The sequence below is a fragment of the Tachysurus vachellii genome, chromosome 21 (genome assembly GCF_030014155.1).
Source record: "Tachysurus vachellii isolate PV-2020 chromosome 21, HZAU_Pvac_v1, whole genome shotgun sequence".
NCBI classification, from domain to species: domain Eukaryota; kingdom Metazoa; phylum Chordata; class Actinopteri; order Siluriformes; family Bagridae; genus Tachysurus; species Tachysurus vachellii.
In genome coordinates this window covers 19,360,012-19,387,900 of record NC_083480.1, presented here as the reverse complement: position 1 = coordinate 19,387,900, position 27,889 = coordinate 19,360,012, and the positions used below count along the sequence as shown (strand labels likewise).

Genomic DNA, 27,889 nt, shown 5'->3' with positions numbered 1-27,889 from the left:
AAGAAATACTAGACTAGAATCAGAACAAATTCATTTTCTTGCTATAGTTGACTCTAACTTGCTCATTAGGGAAACTTAATAAATAATTCCTATTCTAAGGTTTTATATTTACTGTCACTGTCCATTGTTAAAAACGCTATACAAATAAAATTTAATATATAATTATTTTTACATTTTACATACATTATTGCCATGATACTGTCAGTTGAATACGTACTAATTCCTCCTTTGTTTAACCCTATAATATATGGATTAAAACTACAAGAGATTAATAAGAATATTAAGAAAATATTATAATAAAAGAAATAAACAATTTCTCAAGTTTATTTTTAGGTGATTTCTGTACTTTTATTTGACATTTGAAACAGGCTCAGAATGATTGTTAACTGTATGTGATTGTCTTGGTCTGATATAATTTTGATATAATTATGATAAACAACATCTAATGAAAGCAATAGAATTTTACTGTGCTGTAATGTGTATGTAACAAATAAAGGCTTCTTCCCCTAGTGATTATCATAATCTGTATTTTTAAGGGTACTCGCTGAAAAGTCAGACCTGTTTACCACATCAGCTCATAATAAGCTAATAAACTATTTTCCTAACTCATATTTTAAATTTAATATATAATAAATTATTTTGTTTAATAGTATAACATGATTGTTTTCATGAAAGATGATAAATAAATCTTTTACATGTAGGTTTCTCTCTTTCTCGTTAGTAACAGAGATGACATTACATCATAAAGCTAAAATGCCATTATGGTAAACATGAAATATTACATTATGTATTACATTTTTTATACTGAACATCATGTCAGGAGCAAGTAATCCTCAAATCCTCCAGAACTTATACCATCCCTGGGATTCTCCTCAAGGATACTCACAACCTTCTCTGTACACACACACACACACACACACACACACACACACACACACACACACACACACACACACACACACACATCAGTCTGAATATTAAAGTGTGGGCTGAAAAATAGTTTTTTTAATCAAGGACTGTAGGATAGAATATATTCGAAGTGTCACATATAAGAAATATTTGACACCAGATATCGAGGAAAGTAAGCCTTTATCTGTTTGATATACATTACAGTATAGTGATATTCTTTTCTTTACATATCTCACCTGGGGTCAGAGCACACTGTCAGCCACAATACAGCACAACTGGAGCAGAGATGATTAAGGGCCTTGCTCAAGAACATATCACTGCCTGCTTGGCAGTGCTGAGGTTTAAAGCCTTGACTTTCTGGCTTGTGTCTACATTCTTCAAACTAGTACAGATAAATTATTATCATAGAAAGACATTTGTTGGCACATGCTCTTTCCTGACTCAGGTATTATCTGAATAATCGTTAGTCATGAGTTGAGTACACATGCAGGCAGTAGAGCATAATACTCAAATTGTAAACATTTAACATTACAATATAGAAATAACAGATAACATTCATTCCTGGTTGCTCCCATTTCCAGCTCTCCAAAAGAGGGATGACAAAGAGGGATGCTGGTGTGCTGGCCGACCAGCCTGGGATGCTGGTGTGCTGGCCGACCAGCCTGGGATGCTGGTCAACATATGTCATCTTTTGGATGCTAGTATAATCCCAGCAAGACCACAACAAACCCCATTTGTTACATATCACATTTCTTAGTGCATATTCATAGTTAAATAAAGACCAAGACAATTTTCTAGAGAATTGTACAGTAATTCGCTTTTTAATAAGGAAAAACATTCTGGATATTCATATCATTTATATGGCTTTCTTTCTTTCTTTATATATATATATATATATATATATATATATATATATATATATATATATATATATATATATGTATATATATACGTATATATATACGTATATATATACGTATATATATATATATATATATATATATATATATATATATATATATACATATATGTATAGGTTTGTTTACAATATTTATTGGACAATGACATTTGCCATCACACTGTGCTGTAATTTACACACGTGCACAAATAACGTTACACAATATAACCTTTACAACACACATTTTTGGTCTTAGCTTAGGCTCTCTCTTTTAGTGAGTAACAAGTAGTACTGTATGTGATGGTGATGACCATGTTTTTTTAAGAGGTGCTACCCGGAGTCGTTTGCCTGTAGACAACTCCTGCTCTATGTCAAATTGTGAAAAATTATAGAAACAAAATAAGAAACAAAACTATATATCACTCATTTGTTTATATTGTGCAGTGAACGAGTTACGATAAAACAGCTACTGCTTTATTTACAGTACATACCTTTAAGCATCAATATTTGTGCCCTGAAGAAGTCTTGCTTCCATTGTAGCTACCCAATAAACCTGGGTTTGGTCAAACATGTCGTAGTTAAAGTCCTTAATTTCACTAGTTGAAACAACTGCCGTGCAGCCGTCATCCAGGTACCTCACGTATGCCAACATTTTGATTCCCGGTGATCAGCAGATACGTCGTGTAGAAGCGGAAGCTTTTTATTTACCCCAAAACAAAATCCTAATTATATTGGCAAAAACATGATGATCTGGAACACGTGCACTTATACTAATTTCGATAAACACTGTAAGGTATATAATGTAGTCGAAAACATTGCGAGATTTATTTTAAGGAAAGTGCAGGAACTACATTTACCTTCGTGAACATAGTTGCTTTAAAGGTTGCATAGCAACGCTGATGTTGGGTAATATCTCTTCACATTACCGCTTTACTAATAAAACAGACGACCAACTTAACTACTTCTTAATTGAGACAAATGGATTATATTTATCGTCGCTGTCGGGTGGAATCCTCATATCTCCAAAACCGTTATTTTTCAGGAAATTAAAAAAACGCCGTACCTTATCTGCAGTACACAGGGTTTAGTCCGCGTTGCAGTGAATTGTCTTGCGCTAAATTCCTGTCCTCAGACGAGCACCAGAACTAGCGGGGGTCAAGATTTTTTTTTCTTTGAGATCAGTGTTTTGAAGACATTTACCTCAGAAGACGTGTTGATTCGTTGCGACTCTTTTTGAGGAGAAATATGCCGCAAAGCTCTCCCGCGGAGTGAGGAAGAGGTGGACAGTTGAAGTGTCCAATGGAGTTATGAGATTTGTGCTCAAGCTATTTTCAAGACTTTAGATTGGTTAATAACTTGTAAAAATAACAGACCCACGTGGGGACTGACCAATAGCATCGATATGTGAAAAAATATGAAATTGACCAAATTTGGACATACAAGGAGGTTGCAGGAGGTTGCAGTCCCAAATGTCCCTCTGGAAATTTACCCTGGACCTGAGGTCATTGAGCTTGTTCTCCAGAGACTGGACATTGGCTACCAGGATGGTAGGCAGGGGTGCACGGTGTGTGCATGCCCTCAGCCTAATCCTGATGCCAGCTCATTCCCCACATGGCCTTTGCTTCGGTTACGTCTTTTGTTGCTGCTCAAGATTTTACTCAGCAAATCTAGAAAAAAACTCTGGTAAGTTGATTGTAGATCAATAGAAATACGAGTATTATTGTCACACATGATAATGTATTTTATGTAAAGAAAGTCAGGTTAAAGTGTTTACCAGTGCAGAAAATAAACAAAAACAAACAAAGCGTGGTCAGAGCAGTCATGACAGAGGCCGAGCTCACCGGCAGCATCTTGGAAAAAAGATATTTAAGATGTGTTTGCTTAGATGATTTTTAAGACAAATACATTAATGACCAATAAAAACATGTTTTTCTAGTTTACTATTGACATTAATTATAAACCACATTTATAATAGCTGAAGGTCTGGAAATCAGCGGGAATTTACTTCTAGTAATGCTCAGCCCAGAAAGAGCACAACAGATGCAATTTCTGCTCTGAGAATTTTCAATGGAGAAGTATAGCGATGCTCAGAGGGAGTTGCACTGTGTGTTTGTAGACTTGGAGAAAGCGTATGACAGGGTGCCAAGAGAAGAGCTGTGGTACTGTATGAGGAAGTCAGGAGTAGCAGAGAAGTATGTCAGAGTGGTGCAGGACATGTATGAGAGGAGCAGGACAGTGGTGAGGTGTGCTGTAGGTCAGACAGAGGAGTTCAAAGTGGAGGTGGGACTGCATCAGGGATCGGCTCTGAGCCCCTTCCTGTTTGCTATAGTGATGGACCAGTTGTCAGAGGAGATCAGACAGGAGTCTCCTTGGACGATGATGTTTGCAGATGACATTGTGATCTGTAGTGAGAGCAGGGAGCAGGTGGAGGAAAACCTGGAGAGGTGGAGGTTTGCGCTGGAGGGAAGAGGAATGAAATTCAGTCATAGTAAGACTGAGTACATGTGTGTGAATGAAAGGGAGGGAAGTGGAACAGTAAGGTTACAGGGTGAAGAGGTGAAGAAGGTACAGGGGTTTAAGGACTTGGGGTCAACAGTCCAGAGTAATGGAGAGAGTGGGAAAGAGGTAAAGAAGCGAGTGCAGGCAGGTTGGAGTGGGTGGAGAAAGGTGTCAGGAGTTCTGTGTTATAGGAAAATATCGGCGAGAATCAAGGGGAAGGTGTACAGAACAGTGGTGAGACCGGCCATGCTGTATGGTTTAGAGACAGTGTCACTGAAGAAGAGACAGGAGTCAGAGCTAGAGGTAGACGAAGATGCTGAAGAGCTGAAGATGTTGAGGTTCTCTTTGGGAGTGACAAGATTGGACAGGATTAGGAACGAGTACATCAGAGGGACAACTCATGTTGGACTTTTGGAGGACAAAGTTAGGGAGCCCATATTAAGATGGTTTGGACATGTCCAGAGGAGGGAGAGTGAGTATATTGGTAGGAGAATGTTGGACATGGAGCTGCCAGGCAGGAGGCAAAGAGGAAGTCCAAAGAGGAGGTATATGGATGTAATTAATGAGGATATGAAGCTAGTGGGTGCAAGTGTTGAGGATGCAGAAGATAGGGATAGGTGGAGAGAGATGATTCGCTGTGGAGACCCCTGAAGGGAAAAGCCGAAAGAAGAAGAAGAGGAATTCTCAGCAAATCTCTAATGACTCTAATGACTAGTGTGTGGATGAGAGTATAAATATCCATGAAGTTGACTTCCTCATCACAGGGGAGGTTTATCTTTGTCTACACTCTGCTTTCTGAATGACTTCTGTAAAATCACATGGATTCATTTTCAGAAATTAATGGATTATTCTACCAATTTTACCAACACATATTTAACACTGGAGGGTCTTGTGGATTTAGAGCATTACAGATATGTTTACTTTATGTTCACTCTTACTGCATATATAATGATTATCTACTTTAACACTGTTATCATTAGTGTCATATTTAGAAACAAACACTTACATGAGCCCATGTACATTTTCATTGCTGCTTTGCTTTGTAATGCACTGTTTGGATCGACTGCTCTTTATCCTAAACTGCTCACTGATTTACTGTCTGAAAAACAAACTGTGTCTTATAATGGGTGTTTATTTCAGGCATTTTGTCTGTACACCTATGCTTTATCAGAGTTCACTTTGTTATCAGCTATGGCCTATGACAGATATGTGTCTATTTGTAAACCATTGCATTATACAACTCTTGTAAAAATGTCCACAGTCAGAAAACTATTATTTTTGTCATGGTTTTTGCCTTCTTGTGAACTTGGTGTCGGTGTTATTCTATCATACCAACTTCAACTGTGTAAATTTAAATTAAACAGAATATACTGTGATAATTATTCAATTGTGAAATTAAGCTGTAAAGAAACATCCCTTAATAACATATATGGACTCTTTATTTTTATTGTTGCTGTGTTTCCTCCACTGATCTTTATAATTTACTCTTATCTCTGTATACTCGCTGTTTGTTTAAAAAATTCTAAAGATTTCAGAAGAAAAGCCTTACAGACCTGTTTACCACATCTGATCATTTTCATAAATTTTTCTGTTAATGCGAGTTTTGAAGTCATAAATAACAGAGTTGAATCCAAACAGATTCCCCACATTATTGCCATGATACTGTCAGTTGAATATGTACTAATTCCTCCTTTGTTTAACCCTATAATATATGGATTAAAACTACAAGAGATTAATAATAATATTAAGAAAATATTCAAATGACAAACAATAGCTCAAGTTTATTTTTAGGTAATTTCTGTACTTTTATTTGACATTTGAAACAGGCTCAGAATGATTGTTAACTGTATGTGATTGTCTTGGTCTGATATAATTATAATAAAAAAAGAATTCACTGTGCTGTAATGTGTATGTAACAAATAAAGGCTTCTTCCCCTAGTGATCATCATAATCTGTATTTTTAAGGGTACTCGCTGAAAAGTCAGACCTGTTTACCACATCAGCTCATAATAAGCTAATAAACTATTCTCCCAACTCATATTTTAAAGAAATAATAGACTAGAATCAGAACAAATTAATTTTCTTGCTATTGTTGTCTCTAACTTGCTCATTAGGGAAACTTAATAAATAATTCCTATTCTAAGGTTTTATATTTACTGTCACCATTGTTAAAAACGCTATACAAATAAAATTTTATATATAATTAATTTTTTTTTTTTAATAGTATAAAGTGATTGTTTTCATCTTTACATGTAGGTTTCTCTCTTTCTCGTTAGTAACAGAGATGACATTACATCATAAAGCTAAAATGCCATTATGGTAAACATGAAATATTACATTATGTATTACATTTTTTATACTGAACATCATGTCAGGAGCAAGTAATCCTCAAATCCTCCAGAACTTATACCATCCCTGGGATTCTCCTCAAGGATACTCACAACCTTCTCTGTACACACACACACAGACACACACACACACACACCACACACACACACACAGTGTTACGAACCCCACTTTCAATAATGCTCGTAGAGGAGGGGGCAAGTAACATAAAAGGACATGCGAGTCAAAAAGGACAGTTTTATCGGTTTATTACTTAGCTGAACTCACGCATCACGGGCAACTAGGAATTATCACATAGAACACACCCCAAACAAACACACAAAAACAAAAGGAGAATACAAATGAAACCAGAAAAGGACACACAGCGTATCAGCAATGGCTGGGCAACAAGACGCACACATGAAGCTCAGTTCAACACAACTGGTCGTCAGCACAAATCCGATGGCCAAAAAGAGCTTCCCCTCAAGTGTGTACCGCTCTCACAGAGAGCTAAAGACTGTGGTAGTCGCAGTGGCCTGGCGACAGGAGTTCTCCCCCCAGTACGATGTCGGCCCCCCTTTTATCCCCACCCGGCGCGTCAATCAGAAATGGGCCGCAGGTGTGCAGGGGCGGAGCTTACCCTAAAAAAAAGTAAGAGACCCAGTCAATAGAACGGAAACACACAATAATCATAAATCAAGGCTTAGGCCGTAACAACACACACACGTCAGTCTCAATAGTAAAGTGTGGGCTGAAAAATAGTTTTTTTTAATCTAGGACTGTAGGATAGAATATATTCGAAGTGTCACATTTAAGAAATATTTGACACCAGATGTAGAGGAAAGTAAGCCTTTATCTGTTTGATATACATTACAGTATAGTGATATTCTTTTCTTTACATATCTCACCTGGGGTCAGAGCACACTGTCAGCCACAATACAGCACAACTGGAGCAGAGATGATTAAGGGCCTTGCTCAAGAATATATCACTGCCTGCTTGGCAGTGCTGAGGTTTAAAGCCTTGACTTTCTGGCTTGTGTCTACATTCTTCAAACTAGTACAGATAAATTATTATCATAGAAAGACATTTGTTGGCACATGCTCTTTCCTGACTCAGGTATTATCTGAATAATCGTTAGTCATGAGTTGAGTACACATGCAGGCAGTAGAGCATAATACTCAAATTGTAAACATTTAACATTACAATATAGAAATAACAGATAACATTCATTCCTGGTTGCTCCCATTTCCAGCTCTCCAAAAGAGGGATGACAAAGAGGGATGATAAAGAGGGATGATAAAGAGGGATGATAAAGTGGGATGATAAAGTGGGACGATAAAGATAAACAGAGATGACCATGTGGCTACCCAGTGAGGCCCCAACTCCAGACCCCTGAGGCTGCAATTACTCATGTTGAGTGTTTCCTCAGTTCTATCGCTGTTGCCCTGTCCATCCCATTATAGGCCAACGGGATTGTCTTCACAATTTAATGCAATAGCCTAGCCTTATATAGTGGTTTGCATAAACCTATTGGCTTTGTACACCATATATAGACTGGTAGTGTTGTCACTGGGCAGAATAGTGATTGTTTTTAAACCATCCTTTTGTTTTCTTGTTCAAAACCATTTCCGGCAGAACAATCTTCCTCATCTGAGGGGAAAAGAATTTGCATATTTATAACTTTTTCTGCTGTCCTATAGGAGAGAGGATCTCTGATATGAGAACATTCAGATCCTGCATAAGAAGAACCATCTCTGACTTTTCATTCATTTAGCCTTTTTCTCCCTGAGGGGGACATTGAGGCTGCTTCCCTCCTTATGAAGGAAAATAATGAAAACTCTCCAGCCATGATGAGGGCTCCTCACAAGCCTTTGATGTAAGGTTATATACCAAACCTGCATCACATCTATTATGCTCATCTTTTACTGGCAAAGAAACATCACAGGTTTCACAAATTTGTTTCTATCCTCTACCCCTACAAATTATGAACAATAAGAACACAATGCTGCTCCTAGGCAGTTTATGCCACCATGTGCAATACACCTTACCAAAAATGTAATTCACCCATAAATTCAGAATTATATATATATAAAAAAAAAATCACAACAGCAATCCAGGCAGGCTGCCCACAAGATAAGCTTGTCTATAAAGTTAAATGGATCACATTCTGAATGAAGTGAAGTACTTAGTATGAAACTACAGTAAATGTGTGCATCTTCTTGCACTTAAAGTGTACATCAAAATAGGACTGAACTCACACCATGCTCACCCTTAAAGGTACTAACCAGGGCAGGGTTGTCACTGCTGCATTGTCTCAAAGAGTATCTCTGTCACCAAACCCAGTGGGTCAATCCCAGTACATATGAAATAAATTGCAGTGTGGAGAGATTTTCCCAGTAAAATAGAGAGCAGGACATGAAACCTGAAACTGATCTTTTGAAACCCTTTGTACATAATGTACATCATCCATCACATGATTACAATCATGCCTAACATTTCTCTCTCTCAATGCCGCACCCAAGCTCCCAGTGTTCCGAGTTCCTAGCCTGATCGTCTCTTCTTACGGAGCTACTTCATCAATCCTGATGTTCTACCCCTGGTTGGAGTCATGTACCCCGGTGGTCAGCCAGGGACTGATCTTTATGGTCAGCCGGTGTCTCATGGGATTGTTGTGGATGGAGCTGCCCAGAGACTGCCATGCCTTCTTTGAACCAATGTTGTGTCCCTCTTCTACTTTAAGCCTCTGACACCGACAGATCACATGAACAGGCAGCTCAGAACACAACCCTGGGGGGCACCAGTGCTGAGGGTGAGAGAGGATGAGACATGTTTGCCCACTCGTACTGTTTGTAGTCTGTTAGTCAGGAAGTTGGAGATCCATCAACATATAGACACAGATCCTCCAACTAGAGGTGAGTATGGAGGGAAATATGGTGTTGAATACTGAACTGAATGCTGAAGAAGTGATGAAGTCTCTGACCAGTCTTTTGAAGGTCTTCATCACTCTGGAGGTCCAGGCTACTGGGTGATAGGCATTGAGGCAGGTGGGCTGGGGTTTCTCTGAGACAGGAACTATGGTGGACTTTTTAAAGCTCATAGAGATTGTATACTGTTCTAGGGAGATGAATATCTCTATGAACACCGGGGCTAACTTGTTAGCACAGGCTCTCAGGACCTGTCCTGGGATGCTGTCTATTCCTGCTGCCTTCATAGTATTCACTCTATTGAACACCTTCCTCATGCTCAGAGTTAATGAGTGTGTTTTATGCACTCTCTGCACGCATGTTGCTTTTAGAGTTATTACCATTCCTAATGCCATTAGCACTGTTAGCTGCAGCTTTGAAAGGAGCATAGAAATTGTTTAGCTCATCCGCCACAGAAGTGTCTGCATTCACCAGTCTGTTTTTTTGTAGTCTGTTCTAGTTGTTAGCAACTACCACAGGCTCCTAGAACTACTGTGCTGGAGCTGTGACTATAGTTTCCTTCTGTAATGCCACTTTGCGTCTTTCACTGTTCTGCACACACTGTAGGATGCAGCTTTGAATTATTCTATGTCCCCAGTGGTGATCCCCAGAGACAGCGGAGTGGGATCTCTGAGCATCATGAATAGTTTTATCCACCCAAGGTTTCTGATTGGGAAATTTTATCATTCTGTTTTGTGGAATGTGTCGTCCATTAATTCTCTGGTGCATTCCACAACCACCTCCATAAACATGTCTACGTCATCAGAGCTGCAACTGAACATGTCCAAGTCTGTGTCATTCAGAGCGTCCTGCAGAGCGGGCATCCATTAATCTGTCCAGCGCATGACCTCCCTCTGAACTGGAGTTTCCTGCTTAAGCTTTTGTTTATGCAGTCATGAGGAAAATTCAATTCAATTCAAGATTATTTGTATAGCGCTTTTTACAATTGACGTTGTCTCAAAGCAGCTTAACAGAACATAAACATAGAACAAAAGGTTAATATAAAGAATAATATAAAGAGTAAAAAAAAAACCAAAAAAAAGATGGTGGCATGGTTCGATTTCCCTAAAGATGTACATGATTGTGCCTTGTAGCTATCCTTAAACTGAGTGTAACAGTGGTCCAGTGTTCTCTTGCCTCTGGTGGGGCAGGTGATATGCTGGTTAAAATTTGGTACTGCATGTTTGAGATTGGCGCTGGTAAACCACCCGCAACAATGAGCACAGACCCTTCCTGTTTGTTATAGTGATGGACCAGTTGTCAGAGGAGGTCAGACAGGAGTCTCCTTGGACGATGATGTTTGCAGATGACATTGTGATCTGTAGTGAGAGCAGGGAGCAGGTGGAGGAAAACTTGGAGAGGTGCAGGTTTGCGCTGGAGGGAAGAGGAATGAAATTCAGTCATAGTAAGACCGAGTACATGTGTGTGAATGAAAGGGAGGGAAGTGGAACAGTAAGGTTACGGGGTGAGGAGGTGAAGAAGGTACGGGAGTTTAAGTACTTGGGGTCAACAGTCCAGAGTAATGGAGAGAGTGTGAAAGAGGTAAAGAAGCGAGTGCAGGCAGGTTGGAGTCGGTGGAGAAAGGTGTCAGGAGTTCTGTGTGATAGGAAAATATCAGCGAGAATCAAGGGGAAGGTGTACAGGACAGTGGTGAGACCGGCCATGCTGTATGGTTTAGAGACAGTGTCACTGAAGAAGAGACAGGAGTCAGAGCTAGAGGTAGGTGAAGATGCTGAAGAGCTGAAGATGTTGAGGTTCTCTTTGGGAGTGACAAGATTGGACAGGATTAGGAATGAGTACATCAGAGGGACAACTCATGTTGGACTTTTGGAGGACAAAGTTAGGGAGCCCAGATTAAGATAGTTTGGACATGTCCAGAGGAGGGAGAGTGAGTATATTGGTAGGAGAATGTTGGACATGGAGCTGCCAGGCAGGAGGCAAAGAGGAAGGCCAAAGAGGAGGTATATGGATGTAATTAATGAGGATATGAAGCTAGTGGGTGCAAGTGTTGAGGATGCAGAAGATAGGGATAGGTGGAGAGAGATGATTCACTGTGGCGAAGAATGCTCAGCAAATCTCTAATGACTCTAATGACTAGTGTGTGGATGAGAGTATAAATATCCATGAAGTTGACTTCCTCATCACAGAGGAGGTTTATCTTTGTCTACACGCTGCTTTCTGAATGACTTCTGTAAAATCACATGGATTCATTTTCAGAAATTAATGGATTATTCTACCAATTTTACCAACACATATTTAACACTGGAGGGTCTTGTGGATTTAGAGCATTACAGATATGTTTACTTTATGTTCACTCTTACTGCATATATAATGATTATCTGCTTTAATACTGTTATCATTACTGTCATATTTAGAAACAAACACTTACATGAGCCCATGTACATTTTCATTGCTGCTTTGCTTTGTAATGCACTGCTTGGATCGACTGCTCTTTATCCTAAACTGCTCACTGATTTACTGTCTGAAAAACAAACTGTGTCTTATAATGGGTGTTTATTTCAGGCATTTTGTCTGTACACCTATGCTTCATCAGAGTTCACTTTGTTATCAGCTATGGCCTATGACAGATATGTGTCTATTTGTAAACCATTGCATTATACAACTCTTGTAAAAATGTCCACAGTCAGAAAACTATTATTTTTGTCATGGTTTTTGCCTTCTTGTGAACTTGGTGTCGGTGCTATTCTATCATACCAACTTCAACTGTGTAAATTTAAATTAAACAGAATATACTGTGATAATTATTCAATTGTGAAATTAAGCTGTAAAGAAACATCCCTTAATAACATATATGGACTCTTTATTTTTATTGTTGCTGTGTTTCCTCCACTGATCTTTATAATTTACTCTTATCTCTGTATACTCACTGTGTGTTTAAAAAATTCTAAAGATTTCAGAAGAAAAGCCTTACAGACCTGTTTACCACATCTGATCATTTTCATAAATTTTTCTGTTAACACGAGTTTTGAAGTCATAAATAACAGAGTTGAATCCAAACAAATTCCCCACATTATTGCCATGATACTGTCAGTTGAATATGTACTAATTCCTCCTTTGTTTAACCCTATAATATATGGATTAAAACTACAAGAGATTAATAATAATATTAAGAAAATATTCAAATGACAAACAATTTCTCAAGTTTATTTTTAGGTGATTTCTGTACTTTTATTTGACATTTGAAACAGGCTCAGAATAATTGTTAACTGTATGTGATTGTCTTGGTCTGATATAATTTTGATATAATTATGATAAACAACATCTAATGAAAGCAATAGAATTTTACTGTGCTGTAATGTGTATGTAACAAATAAAGGCTTCTTCCCCTAGTGATTATCATAATCTGTATTTTTAAGGGTACTCGCTGAAAAGTCAGACCTGTTTACCACATCAGCTCACAATAAGATAATAAACTATTTACCTAACTCATATTTTAAATTTAATATATAATAAATTATTTTGTTTAATAGTATAACATGATTGTTTTCATGAAAGATGATAAATAAATCTTTTACATGTAGGTTTCTCTCTTTCTCGTTAGTAACAGAGATGACATTACATCATAAAGCTAAAATGGCATTATGGTAAACATGAAATATTACATTATGTATTACATTTTTTATACTGAACATCATGTCAGGAGCAAGTAATCCTCAAATCCTCCAGAACTTATACCATCCCTGGGATTCTCCTCAAGGATACTCACAACCTTCTCTGTATACACACACACACACACACACACACATACACACACACATGCCAGTCTCAATATTAAAGTGTGGGCTGAAAAATTGTTTTTTTAATCAAGGACTGTAGGATAGAATATATTCGAAATGTCACATTTAAGAAATATTTGACACCAGATATAGAAGAACGTAAGCCTTTATCTGTTTGATATACATTACAGTATAGTGATATTCTTTTCTTTACATATCTCACCTGGGGTCAGAGCACACTGTCAGCCACAATACAGCACAATTGGAGCAGAGATGATTAAGGGCCTTGCTCAAGAATATATCACTGCCTGCTTGGCAGTGCTGAGGTTTAAAGCCTTGACTTTCTGGCTAAACTAGTACAGATAAATTATTATCATAGAAAGACATTTGTTGGCACATGCTCTTTCCTGATTCAGGTATTATCTGAATAATCGTTAGTCATGAGTTGAGTACACATGCAGGCAGTAGAGCATAATACTCAAATTGTAAACATTTATCATAACAATATAGAAATAACAGATAACATTCATTCCTGGTTGCTCCCATTTACAGCTCTCCAAAAGAGGGATGACAAAGAGGGATGATAAAGGTAAACAGAGATGACCATGTGGCTACACAGTGCGGCCCCCAACTCTAGACCCCTGAGGCTGCAATTATTCAATTTAATTGAATAATTAAATTGAATTTTGCATTCTATTAATCTTTATATTATTCTTTATAATAATATAAAGATTAATAGAATGCAAAATTCGAGATTAATATTAGATATATTTAAATGTGTTTGTATTTATCCCCAATGAGCAAGTCTGAGGTGACTCAGGTGACTGTGGGGAGGAAAAACTCCTTTAGATGGTAAAGGAAGAAACCTTGAGAGGAACCAGACTCAAAGGGGAACCTCATCCTCATATGGGTGACACTAGGGGTGTGATTATAAATATACAGTCTGATAAATGTTGTGTTGATGAGACGATCACATGGAGTTCACATCTCCTTTTTAGTATCACAGAGTCTAACTGGAGCTGGTAGATCTCTAGATGCCTCAGGATTCTCAGAGTCGACCTCATCTCAGTGGAGGCCCAAAGTCTTCATCGCACGGAAGACGATCGGAGCTGGTACAATGTCTGGATGCCTCGGAATGGGTAGAAGGAGAGAAATAGTGGAGAGGGATTAAAATATCTGTCAGCAGCTCCGGGATAAAAACAGACCCGAATGCAGGATAGTGTAAAATAAAAAGGTTTTAATAAATAAAAAACACAGAACAGGAACACAAGATAACACAAGACAAGGATTCTTGCGCTGCCATAGGAGCGTTAAAAAGATAAAAGATTCGATGAGCTGTAATTTTCTGTTGTTAAACTCTGATAAAACAGAAATACTACTTATCGGTCCAAAAGCCAGTACACAGAAACTCTCACACTTCGACTCCCATTTAGAGGGATGACTGTTATTAGTAGCTCGACAGTGAAATACCTGGGTGTTTATTAGACAGTAACTTGTCTTTAAAATCATATCACCATATTACAAACACCTTCCACCTTAGAAATATTGCCAAGCTGAGAAACATCCTGTCTGTATCTGATGCTGAGAAGCTAGTTCATGCTTTCATGACCTCTAGACTGGACTATTGTAATGCATTACTAGGTGGTTGTCCTGCATCTTTAATAAATAGGCTACAGTTAGTCCAAAATGCAGCTGCCAGAGTTCTCACTAGGACAAGAAAGTATGACCATATAACCCCAATTTTATCATCTCTACACTGGCTACCTGTTAAGTTTAGAACTGATTACAAACTGCTGCTACTTACATACAAGGCTCTTAATGGTTTAGCTCCCATGTATCTAACTAGTCTTCTAACACGTTACAATCCTTCACGCTGTCCGAGATCACAAAACTCAGGACTTCTGGTAGTTCCCAGAATATCTAAGTCTACTAAAGGCGGTAGAGCGTTTTCTTATTTAGCTCCTGAACTTTGGAATAGTCTTCCTGATAGTGTTCGGGGCTCTGACACACTTTCCCAGTTTAAATGTAAATCTCTTTAGTCAGACGTACACATAATACATCCCATAATATTGTGCTCTATTACATCAGACCAAATGCACATTGTCAACTAGTACTTGCTAATATTATGAACAGCAGCTATGTTAATTCTTCTCCACTGCTTCTCTCTTTTTACCCATCATGAGGCATCCAGAAATTGTACCAGCTCCATCATTGAATCCATCCTCTGCACTTCAATTACTGTTTGGTTCAGCTCAGCTACCAAATCTGACCTCAGAACACTACAGAGGGTAGTCCGGACTGCTGATCGAATCACTGGCTCAACTCTCCCCACTCCCCGAGATCTGTACTTCTCCAGAGTGAGCAAAAGGGCAAAGACAATAACTCTGGACCCCTCACATCCAGCACATTCCCTCACTCAGGACCCCTCACATCCACTATAGAGGCACTACAGAGCCCTGAGCACCAGAACAACCAGACACAAGAACAGTTTCTTCCCTCAGGCAATCCATCTGATGAACACTTGACATACATGGTTAGGGTTAACCATGGTTATTAGGAATGCCCAAGAGAATCATATATAGGGTACAGTTGGTTACCAATTTTAACAACTAACACTGAACAAGAACCCATGCTACATATTGAGGTAGAGGGGAAAAAAACAGCTAATTCCTCTGACTTCTCCAGTTTGTCTACAAACTAACAGCAAGAGCGTGACTATACCTATTCTATTCTCAAATCAAACCCCTGTTAACTTTCATTCATTCATTCACTACCGCTTATCCGAACTTCTCGGGTCACGGGGAGTCTGTGCCTCATCTCAGGTGTCATCAGGCATCAAGGCAGTATACACCCTGGACGGAGTGCCAACCCATCGCAGGGCACACACACTATCATTCACTCATGCAATCACACACTACGGACAATTTTTCCAGAGATGCCAATCAACCTACCATGCATGTCTTTGGAACGGGGGGAGGAAACTAGAGTACCCGGAGGAAACCCCCGAGGCTTGGGGAGAACATGAAAACTCCACACACACAAGGCAGAGGCAGGAATCGAACCCCCAACCCTGGAGGTGTGAGGCGAACGTGCTGAGTCTGATGAGGCTCATGCTTCTAGATATATCTTGATGGAGTAGGCTCATTTAGAAAAAAGTAATCGTTAGGTTTAAGCCGAGTTTCAGTAAGGCATAGTGCAGTAAGGCTTAAAATACAGAGATGATTTCATTTACAATAAAATTTAGTACCTCTCTTTGAACCGACACCTTATTGTGGTGGAGGGGATGCATGCCTGAATGATCCTAGGAGCTATGTTCTCAGGGACTTAATGCCCCTGGTAAGGTCTCCCAAGGCAAACAGGTCCTGGGTGACAGGCCAGACAAAGAGTGGTTCAAAACCCCTTATGAGGTAAAATAAAACAGGGTCCGTGATGTCGCCCTGTATGGCACATCTGGGGCCCCACCCTGGAGCCAGGCCTGGGGTTGGGGCTTGAATGCGAGCGCCTGGTGGCCAGGTCTTACCCCATGGGGCCCGGCCGGGCTCAGCCTGAAGGAGCGACGTGGGGCCGATCTCCTGTGGGCCCACCACCTGCAGGAGGAACCGTAAGGGGGTGGTGCAATATGGATTGGGTGACAGGCGGGGGCCTCGGCGACTCAATCTCCGGACATGGAATCTGGCTCTAGGGACATGGAAAGTCACCTCGCTGTGGGGGAAGAAGCCTGAGCTGGTGCGGGAGATTGAAAGATACCGATAGTTGGGCTCGCCTCCATGCACAGCTTGGGATCTGGAGCCTAACTCCTCGAGAGAAGCTGGACTCTCTACTACTCTGGAGTTGCCTGCAGTGAGAGGCGGCGGGCTGGTGTGGGCTTGGTCATAGCCCCCCAGCTCAGCAGCCATGTGTTGGAGTTCACCCCAGTGAACGAGAGGGTTGTTTCCCTGCGCCTTCGGGTTGGGTATAGGTCTCTAACTGTTATTTGTGCTTATGGGCCAAATGGCAGTGTAGAGTACATGACCTTCTTGGCGTCTCTGGGAGGGGTGTTGGAAAGTGCTCCGACCGGGGACTCCGTCGTTCTACTGGGGGACTTCAACGCTCATGTGGGCAGTGACAGTGACACCTGGAGGGGCGTAATTGGGAGGAACGCCCCCCCCGACCTGAACCCGAGTGGTGTTCTGTTATTGGACTTCTGTGCTAGTCACAATTTGTCCAAAACAAACGCAATGTTCAAGTATAAGGTTGTGCATCAGTACACATGGCACCAGGACACCCTAGGTCGGAGGTCGATGATCGACTTTCTGGTTGTTTCATCTGACCTCCGGCCGTATGTCTTGGACACTCGGGTAAAGAGAGGGGCAGAGCTGTCAACTGATCACCACCTGGTAGTGAGTTGGATCCGATAGCGGGGGAGGAAGTTGGACAGACTTGACAGACACAAACGTACTGTGAGAGTCTGCTAGAAACGTTTGGCAGAGTCTCCGGTCAGAGAGATCTTCAACACCCACCTCCAGCAGAGCTTCAACCGGACCCCGTGGGAGGTTGGAGACATTGAGTCCGAGTGGACCATGTTCTCCACCTCCATTGTCGACGCAGCCACTCGGAGCTGTGGCCGTAAGTTCTCCGGTGCCTGTCGTGGCAACAATCCCTGAACCCGGTGGTGGAGGGATGCTGTTAAGCTGAGGAAGGATTCCTATCGAGCCTGGTTGGCTCAGGGGACTATGGAGGCAGCTGATAGGTACCGGAGGGCCAAGCGAGATTCAGCCTGGGAGTTCGGTGAGACCATGGAGAAGGACTATCGGTCGGGCTCTAAGAAATTCTGGCAAACTGTCCAGCACCTCAGGAGGAGGAAGCAGTGCCCTGCACACACTTTTTACAGTGGGAGTGGGAATCTGCTAACTTCGACTGGGGACATCCTCGGATGGTGGAAGGAGTACTTCGAGGATCTCCTCAACCCCACCGACATGTCTTCCACTGAGGAAGCAGAGGCAGAGGGCTCAGTTGTGGACTCGTCGATCCCCCAAGCTGAGGTCACTGAGGTAGTTGAGTAGCTCCTCAGTGGCAAGGCACCGGGGGTGGATGAGATCCGCCCTGAGTACCTCAAGTCTCAGGATGTTGTGGGGCTGTCTTGGCTGACACGCCTCTGCAACATTGCGTGGCGGCTGGGGACAGTGATGGTCCCTCTGTTTAAGAAGGGGGACCGGAGGATGTGTTCCAACTACAGGGGGATCACACTCCTCAGCCTCCCCGGAAAAGTCTATGCCAGGGTACTGGCGAGGAGAATTTGGCCGATAGTCGAACCTTGGATTCAGGAGGAACAATGCGGTTTTTGTCCCGGTCGTGGAACACTGGACCATCTCTATACCCTCGCCAGGTTGCTGGAGGGTTCATGGGAGTTTGCCCAACCAGTCCACATGTGCTTTGTGGATCTGGAGAAGGCATTCGACTGTGTCCCTCATGGCAACCTGTGGGGGGGTGCTCTGGGAGTACAGGGTCCGAGGCCCTCTGCTAAGGGCTGTCCGGTCCCTATATGACCGGAGCAGGAGTTTCGTTCACTTTGCCGGCAGTAAGTCAGACTTGTTCCTGGTGCATGTTGGACTCCGGCAGGGCTGCCCTTTGTCACCGGTCCTGTTCATTATTTATATGGACAGGATTTCTAGGTGCAGTCAGGGGCTGAAGGGAGTCCGGTTTGGGGACCACAGGATTTTGTCTCTGCTTTTTGCAGATGATGTTGTCCTGTTGGCTTCATCAAATCAGGACCTTCAGCATGCACTGGAACGATTTGCAGCCAAGTGTGAAGCGGCGGGGATGAGAATCAGCACCTCCAAGTCCGAGGCCATGGTTCTCAGCTGGAAAAGGGTGGCTTGCCCCCTTCAGGTTGGTGGAGAGCTCCTGCCTCAAGTGGAAGAGTTTAAGTATTTTGGGGTCTTGTTCATGAGTGAGGGAAGGACGGAGTGGGAGATCGACAGGCGGATCGGTGTATCCTCTGCAGTGATGTTGTCGATATACCGGTCTGTTGTGGTGAAGAGAGAGCTGAGCTGCAAAGCGATGCTCTCTCTTTACCAGTCGATCTACGTTCCTACCCTCACCTATGGTCATGAGCTTTGGGTCATGACCGAAAGGACAAGATCCTGGATACAGGCGGCCGAAATGAGTTTCGCTCATTTCAGCTGGGCGCTCCCTTAGAGAAAGCGTGAGGAGCTCAGTCACTCGGGAGGAGCTCAGAGTAGAGCCGCTGCTCCTCCACATTGAGAGGAGTCAGCTGAGGTGGCTCGGGCATCTGTTCTGGATGCCTCCTGGATGCCTCCCTGGGGAGGTGTTCCGGGCATGTCCAACCGGGAGGAGAACCCGGGGAAGACCTAGGACATGCTGTAGGGACTATGTCTCTCGGCTGGCCTGGGAACGCCTCGGTATTCCCCAGAAGAGCTGGAGGAAGTGTCAGGGGAGAGGGAAGTCTGGGCGTCCCTGCTTAGACTGCTGACCCTGCGACCCAATTCCGGATAAGCGGTAGAAAATGGGTGGATGGATGGATGGATGGATGGATAAACTTTAGTAACTGTTTTTGCTTGTTTATTTGCCATTTTTCTGCCATTTTACTAATTTTTGTGAATATAGACTTTGTTCTCACTACTCAGGGAACAGACACAGTTTCTATAGGGTGATCTATGTGTGCATTCGTGTCAATTTGATGATGAGGTGAAGGATAGTTATCATAATTTTGATTTGTATTGTAATTTACCAGTCAGATGGTGCGCAGTGCCCTGGAGATGTTGTCCGAGAGAACACGAGACCATTTCACCTCTGGCTCAGAAGTATTTTTTTTTTCAACCACAAACACCCTTCTCATGGTCACAAGGATTATGTGTCACAAACATCGTACCCTTCTTATGTGGACAGACCCCGGTTCTCAGTTTCAGTACCACTCAACGTCAGTTCCAATGGACGCTACCCTCTTAGGTTGGGGAACAATCCTAGACTACCCTCCTGCCCATGGCATTTGGGAGAGCTGTGTTTTATGGCACACAGATTACCTGAAGACAGGGGCTACCTTTGGGAAGTCAATCAATTGGGCAGTCTGTGTCCGTGCCTTCTGTTCAGGTTGGTGCACCAGCTCTTGCCCAAGGCAGAGACCAGATTTATCTCGCTTCTGCTAAGGCAGAGGATGAGGCCCAGGGAATGGCCTGTCCACCTGTGGGTGGTAGATTGCATATGGCAATTTTTGGCCAGGTGGAATTGGCTTTAAGGAGTTGTCACACTGTCCCCTGTGACTTTCTTTTTTCACCAGCCATGACTTGATGCCATGGTGCAAATGTAGCTGAGGCTCCATCTGTAAGCTTTCCTTATAGCTCTGATCAAAAAAGCCCTTTGATTCTCCAGCACCACCCTAAAATTTTGGAACCTCTTGATAAGGCCCCTGAGGGGGACCAGCTCCTAGACTCCTGTCTCCCAACCGAGGTTGTGGAGACTACATTGAACTTTTGCCTTTTGTGTAATCAGTGGTGTCAGGATCTAATTCACTGCCCTGTTCGTACATCGCTAGAGTTCCTGCAGACACAATTATTTGAGGGCCGTCCTCTACATTGAAGCATATGTGGCAGCTATTGTTATGTCATATGCCTGTTCTCTGATATTTTACTTTCTGTGTGGTGATAGGAAACTGAGTCTATGCTGCAGACCATCACTAGTAGAACCTCTCAGAAGTCCTGGATGGGCTGCTCTAAGTCCCCTTTGAGCCAATGAAGTCAGCCTCAGAGGAGTTTCTGATGGAAATACCTCTGCTCCTTCCGCCACACAAGTTTGTGGAGCACACAGATTTTAGGCACCTCAGAGTTTACGGACATCACTTGAGCGTGTGGGGTAAATTCTTTCCCTTACATCAGTTTTGGTGGCTGCAACAAAAGCTGCGCTTAATGGAGTCCCTGTCTGCACTGTACACATAATGTACATTGTCCATTACATGATTACATCTCTTAAGACTTTGGCAGGAAGGAATGTGGTGAACTCAGGGTTGGATTTGTGCTGACCCATTAGTTCTTCAGGAGCTCTGGGCTGCACTATTATAAACTGTTGTAGAAAGGGCATTATTTACATTTACACTATTTACTTTACAGTGTCACCTAAATGAGGACAAGGTTCCCTTCTGAGTCTGGTTCCTCTCAAGGTTTCTTCCTCATATCATCTCAGGGAGTTTTTCCTTTCCATTGTCACCTCTGGCTTGCTCATTAGTGATAGGGAAAGATATATAGAATTTTACATTTTAAATTCTCACTCACTCTCTCATTTTCTACCGCTTTATCCGAACTACCTCGGGTCACGGGGAGCCTGTGCCTATCTCAGGCGTCATCGGGCATCAAGGCAGGATACACCCTGGACGGAGTGCCAACCCATCGCAGGGCACACACACACTCTCATTCACTCACGCAATCACACACCACGGACAATTTTTCCAGAGATGCCAATCAACCTACCATGCATGTCTTTGGACCGGGGGAGGAAACCGGAGTACCCGGAGGAAACCCCCGAGGCACGGGGAGAACATGCAAACTCCACACACACAAGGCGGAGGCGGGAATCGAACCCCCAACCCTGGAGGTGTGAGGCGAACGTACTAACCACTAAGCCACCGTGCCCCCTTACATTTTAAATTAATATTTCTAAATTAATTTTAAAAGATAAATGGATTAATTCATTTATTTTATTCAGTATTCTTATTCTCATTATTATTATTATTATTATTATTATTATTATTATTATTATTATTATTCTTATGATTATTTTCTTCTGTTTCTGTACTTCTGTAAAGCTACTTTTAGACAATGTAAATTGTTCAATTCACTAACCAAATAAATTGAATTGAAAACCTTTTGTCTCAGAAGTGGTTATTTGTTGTTATTCCTCATAAGTGTGATAAATGACAAAAAAAATGTTTGCTAGAGACTCAACAGTTGACTCAGAGAGTCCCAGGCAGATCTCCAGCTTCACACCCTTAGCTGTGGCGTTTCTGCAATGTTGTTCTGAAATGTTTTTATTACAACTGAATCGGTATGATTATGGCTTCAAACACTAACATCATGAAGAAGGCCAAAAACTCTTGAAAATATTATAATATTTTCAAAAAGAATCATTTTTCTTCAATTAAAATGTTTTAGTGTAAATCTGACCATGCAAAATTATAAGAAAAAACCCAAAAGCAAAAGAATTTTGATAAATATTAAATTAGAAAATTTGAAGTAAAACCCTGATCTCAGAACTTTAATGTAATTCATTACAATAAATATGACACTTCCACATTACATAAAATCTATTTGAATTACAATTCTACAAACTGATAACTCAAGGTTAATAAAAACAATACTCTTAGAAAATAATGTTTACAAAAATATAAATATAATTTGAAGGAATATGATATAAAACAGACTCAAATTCTTCCTTTTCCTTATTCAAACCATTATATTGGTTTTGATTAAATCAGAAACCCTGCCCTGTGAATTCACTCAGCTTTCTCAAGTCTACTTGCAGAAATGTGTGAGTACCAAATATCTGGAATTTTACAGTAGGGGAAAGGTGCTTTGCCTCTTCTTGCCAGAAAGAATTATTTGAAGACAGAAAAAGAATACTAGTATTATTGTGTGTATATGTCTCTGTGTGTAAACTAGACTGTACAGACGGAAGATCATAATGATAGACAAAAGAATCCAGTCGACACATCTGGACATTACAGGAAATACTGAAAACAATGAGGTGTCAAAGATGAAATCAGTTATTTAGGGGGACTACAGTGAAGGTAGTTTCTTAGAGGTAGCATTACACTCATTTTTGTAGAAAATGTAAAAGTAAACAAATATTTTTCATTTACAATATTTATTAAGTCCAAAGGCATGAGTCAAAACATAACATAAATAAAGAAAATCCAAATTGTTACCCATTATCCAAACTACTAACTAGTTCTTACACAGACAGAAATTTTAATTATTTATTCTTGATAAGGATATCATAAAAATTATTATGACAAACACCACCCTCCTCTATTTCAAAACGTATAGAATAGTAACTTATCTTAAGCTCAAAATCACATTTGTCTTATTTTTCTGAATCAGTTTTTTGATACAATTAAAAATTTTCTTCATTTTTAGTCCATATACTATGGGATTGAACAGAGGAGGAATAACCAGATTTTCCACTGACATGATCATAGAGAAAATGTGTGGAATTTGATTTGATTCTAGTCTGTTATTAATAACTTCAAAGCATGAGGTAACTGTAAAGCAGATGAATATAAATAGATGTGGAAAGCAGGTTTGTAGAGCTTTTCTTCTGAAAACTTTTGAACTCTGAAGACAGACATGAAGTATTCGAATATATGAGTAGATCACAAAGATCACTGGTGGAAATACAGCAATGACAAAAATGAAAAAAGTGTATGAGTTTCTTACAGACGTGTCTCCGCAACTTAATTTAACAACCGAGGAATTATTGCAGTATATTCTATTTAACCTGTATCTACAAAGCTTTACTTGAAATGTTAATGTCAGAGATATACTATTTTCACAGCAAGGGACACACCAACAGCAAAATAAGAGTTTTCTGACAGTGGACATTTTTATAATTGTAGCATATTGCAATGGTTTACAGATGGACACAAATCTGTCATAGGCCATAGCTGATAACAAGGTGAACTCTGATACAGCATACGTGTAAATAAAAAATGACTGAAATGTACATGCTTCATAGGAGACAATTTGACTTTCAGACAAAAAATCAGTGAGCAGTTTAGGATAAAGTGCCGTCGATCCAACGAGAGCATTAAAAAGAAAAGCAGCAATGAAAATGTACATGGGCTCATGGAGACATTTGTTTGCAAATATGACAAAAATGACAATACCGTTAAAACAAATAATCAACAGGTAAACTGTGAGAACCGTTACAAAATAAACATATCTGTATTTCTCCAGCTCCACATGGCCTGCCAGAGTTAAATATGTAACATTAGAATTATCCATGTGAAGTCAAAACCTGTGGATGGTTACAGGTCAGGTTAAGTCAAAATACTGTGCTAAACAGTCTGTATTTATTTCTCCAGCATCTGATTACATATTGCAAGCTTGCCTGTCGTCACTCCCTTCGTCACTGCACGTGACAACTACTTCAATTTTTTCTTTAAAAAAATCAATTCACTTCTCCTCTGATATACAGAGGAAAGAACCACTGGAGTTTCTTGAGCTAAGTAAATAATAATATATTATTATTCTATTGTTAAATGAATATTTTTATTTTATTTATTTTTTCAGTAATGTTAAAGAAACCTCTGATGAAAACTTGATCTCCTTGAAAAAAATCTAATGATTATTTATAATCATAATCACAAAGACATTTACATCATAAATGTTAACAAGCAAAACAGACTAAAAAGCACTGGTCAGCGCTATTTTGTGTATTGTCTTTTATTTGTTTGTGCTGTCTTTTGCCCTGCACTGCCTTTTGTCCTGCACTATCTTTTTGTCTTGTGTCTCACACTGTGTACACCAGGTTGTACAGATACACTTTATGTCTCATGTCACTGTGTACAGTCAGATATATATGGTGTAAATGACAATAAAAGCTTTATGACTCTTGACTCTTAACTATGAAATTGTGGCACATATTTTCTGTTACAGGCTTTAGTGTCAAACTTTTCATTTTTATATGTTTCTCCACTGCCATAGCTACAGTATATAGGCCTCCTAAGATAAATAAAGACTTTTTGTCTGAATTCGCAGATATGTTGTCCTTATTGTGCCTCAAATTTGAGAGAACTCTCATTTTGGGTGACTTTAACATCCACATGGACATAAAAGATTCTATAACAACAAAAGACTTTTCATCTCTATTGGAGTGTTTCGATTTGAACCAGCTTGTGGACTTTCCTACTAATAATAAAGGCCACACTCTTGATTTAGTGATCCTATATGGTTGAAGCAAGATGGCGCCACGGATGGCAGCCTCAGTGCTTAGCTCCTCAGTGTTTACTCTGTTTTTGTTAGTTTTTCCTGCACTTTGTCAAGGAAATCCGGTCAGTTTCGCCAGAGATGAACTGCTGAACATTCGGCAGTACACACCACAAGATCTTTTACCGGTTTTTGAGTATTCTGACGTTTTGCTGCATATAGTAGTTGACGGAGCGGCTGCGCTGGTTAAGTGCTTCAAGAAGAGCAGACGGGGAAAACGCGCCGGCGCGTTAGTGAAACTTAGACAGCGCGGTTTAAGAACACCGCTGCCAAGCATCCACCTGGCGAATCTCCGCTCTCTACCCAACAAAACGGACGAACTCCTTCTGCTCACCGGGAAAAATAAGGACTTTTCGAACTCTGCTGTTCTCTGTTTCACGGAAACCTGGCTGAACGACACCATTCCGGACAGCTCGTTAAGTCTGCCGGGCTTTCAGCTCTTTAGAGCGGACCGCGACGCATAATCAACGGGGAAATCGCGCGGCGGCGGGACGTGTTTTTACATCAATGAAAGGTGGTGTTCTGATGTAACTGTGTTAAAGAAGATGTGCTGTCCAGATCTGGAAACATTCTTCATTAACTGCAAACCGTTCTATTCACCGCGGGAGTTTTGCTCGTTCATTCTGGTGAATGTTTACATTCCACCGCAAGCGCACGTGAGCTCGGCACTACAGACACTCGCTGATCTGATCATAGAGAGTGAACAACAACACCCGGACTCTGTACTAATAATTCTTGTGGACTTTAATAAAGCGATTCTCTCACGTGAATTGCCTAAATACAGACAGCATGTTACATGTCCCACCAGAGACAGTAACACACTGGATCACTGCTACACAACAATAAAGGATGCATATCACTCTGTCCCACGGGCAGCTCTGGGACTTTCTGATCACTGCTTAGTTCATCTTATACCGACCTACAGGCAGAAACTGAAAACAGCTAAACCTGTATTAAGGACTGTAAAAAGATGGACTAAGGAAGCGGAGCAGGATCTACAAGCTTGTTTTTCACTCACTAATTGGACTGTTTTTGAAGATGCTGCCACCGACCTGGACGAGCTCACAGAGACTGTAACATCATATATTAGTTTCTGTGAGGATTTGTGTATTCCTACCAGGACTCACTTAACCTACAACAACGATAAACCATGGTTCACTGCAAAACTCAGCCAGCTCCATCAGGCCAAAGTGGATGCTCACAAGAATGGGGATAGGGTCTTGTACAAACAGGCCAAGTACACACTAGAAAGGGAGATCAGAGTAGCAAAGAGAAACTATTCTGAAAAGCTACGGGCTCAGTTTGCCTCTAACGACTCAGCTTCAGTGTGGAAAGGTCTGAAAGCCATCACCAACTACACGACACCATCCCCCAGCACTGTGGTGAATCAACAACTGGCAGACGACCTGAACGAGTTCTACTGTAGGTTTGAAAAAGCCCAATTTTCACCTCCTGTAACCCCTGACTCCAACACACCTAAAATTCAGGTCAGCGAAGATGAGGTGTGTCAGGTCTTTAAGAAGAACAAAAGGAGAAAGGCACCAGGCCCAGACAGTGTCTCACTAGCCTGTCTGAAAACCTGTGCTGATCAACTGGCCCCCATCTTTACTCGGATATTCAACACATCACTGGAGCTGTGTGAAGTACCCTCATGCTTCAAAAGCTCCACCATCATCCCCGTCCCAAAGAAACCCAAAATTACCAGACTAAATGACTACAGACCTGTGGCCCTAACGTCTGTGGTCATGAAATCATTTGAAAGACTGGTTCTGGCTTATCTGAAGGACATTACTGGACCCTTACTGGACCCTCTGCAGTTTGCCTACAGGGCAAACAGGTCTGTGAATAATGCAGTCAATATTGGACTGCATTATGTTCTGCAGCATCTGGACAGACCAGGGACTTATGTGAGGATCCTGTTTGTGGACTTCAGCTCTGCTTTCAACACCATCATCCCATCACTCCTTCAGCCCAAGTTAACCCAGCTATCTGTGCCCTCCTCTGTCTGTCAGTGGATCACCAGCTTTCTCACAGACAGGCAGCAGCTAGTGCGACTGGGGAAACTCAAATCCAGCACCTGCACCATCAGCACTGGTGCCCCCCAGGGCTGTGTTCTCTCCCCACTGCTCTTCTCTCTGTACACGAATGACTGCACCTCTCATGACCCCTCTGTCAAGCTCCTGAAGTTCGCAGACTTTGCTTACAGACTGGAGGTTGAACGGCTGGCTGTCTGGTGCAGCCTTAACAACCTGGAGCTGAACACGCTCAAGACAGTGGAGATGATCGTGGACTTCAGGAGAAACCCCCCTGCTCTCCCCCCACTCACCATCTTTGACAGCATTGTGACAGCAGTGGAGTCATTCAGATTCCTGGGAACCACTATCTCCCAGGACCTGAAGTGGGACATTCACATTTACTCCATTGTGAAAAAGGCTCAGCAGAGGTTGTACTTCCTTCGCCAGCTGAGGAAGTTCAACCTGCCACAGGATCTGCTGAAACAGTTCTACACTGCAATCATCGAATCCATCCTCTGCACTTCAGTGACTGTTTGGTTTAGCTCAGCCACCCAATCCGACCTCAGG

At 41.3% G+C, this 27,889-nt stretch overlaps 3 protein-coding genes across 3 annotated transcripts; 2 read left to right on the top strand and 1 right to left on the bottom strand.

Annotated features, from left to right (window-relative positions):
• The first annotated feature begins 5,146 nt into the window (after positions 1-5,146).
• Positions 5,147-6,070, top strand: LOC132864297 (putative gustatory receptor clone PTE03). Its single transcript, XM_060897666.1, has one exon. The coding sequence runs from the start codon at positions 5,147-5,149 to the stop codon at positions 6,068-6,070; it is 924 nt and encodes a 307-aa protein (XP_060753649.1).
• Positions 6,071-11,818: 5,748 nt separating this feature from the next.
• Positions 11,819-12,742, top strand: LOC132864288 (putative gustatory receptor clone PTE03). The gene has a single exon (XM_060897652.1). It carries the CDS (start codon positions 11,819-11,821, stop codon positions 12,740-12,742), a length of 924 nt encoding a protein of 307 aa, XP_060753635.1.
• Positions 12,743-23,375: 10,633 nt separating this feature from the next.
• LOC132863960 (olfactory receptor 52K1-like) lies at positions 23,376-24,323 on the bottom strand. The gene has a single exon (XM_060897068.1). The coding sequence runs from the start codon at positions 24,321-24,323 to the stop codon at positions 23,376-23,378; it is 948 nt and encodes a 315-aa protein (XP_060753051.1).
• Positions 24,324-27,889: the final 3,566 nt, after the last annotated feature.

Coding starts and splice junctions, on each gene's coding strand:
- LOC132864297 (XM_060897666.1), top strand. CDS start 5,147: ATGGATTATTCTACCAATTTTACCAACACATATTTAACACTGGAGGGT.
- LOC132864288 (XM_060897652.1), top strand. CDS start 11,819: ATGGATTATTCTACCAATTTTACCAACACATATTTAACACTGGAGGGT.
- LOC132863960 (XM_060897068.1), bottom strand. CDS start 24,323: ATGGATAATTCTAATGTTACATATTTAACTCTGGCAGGCCATGTGGAG.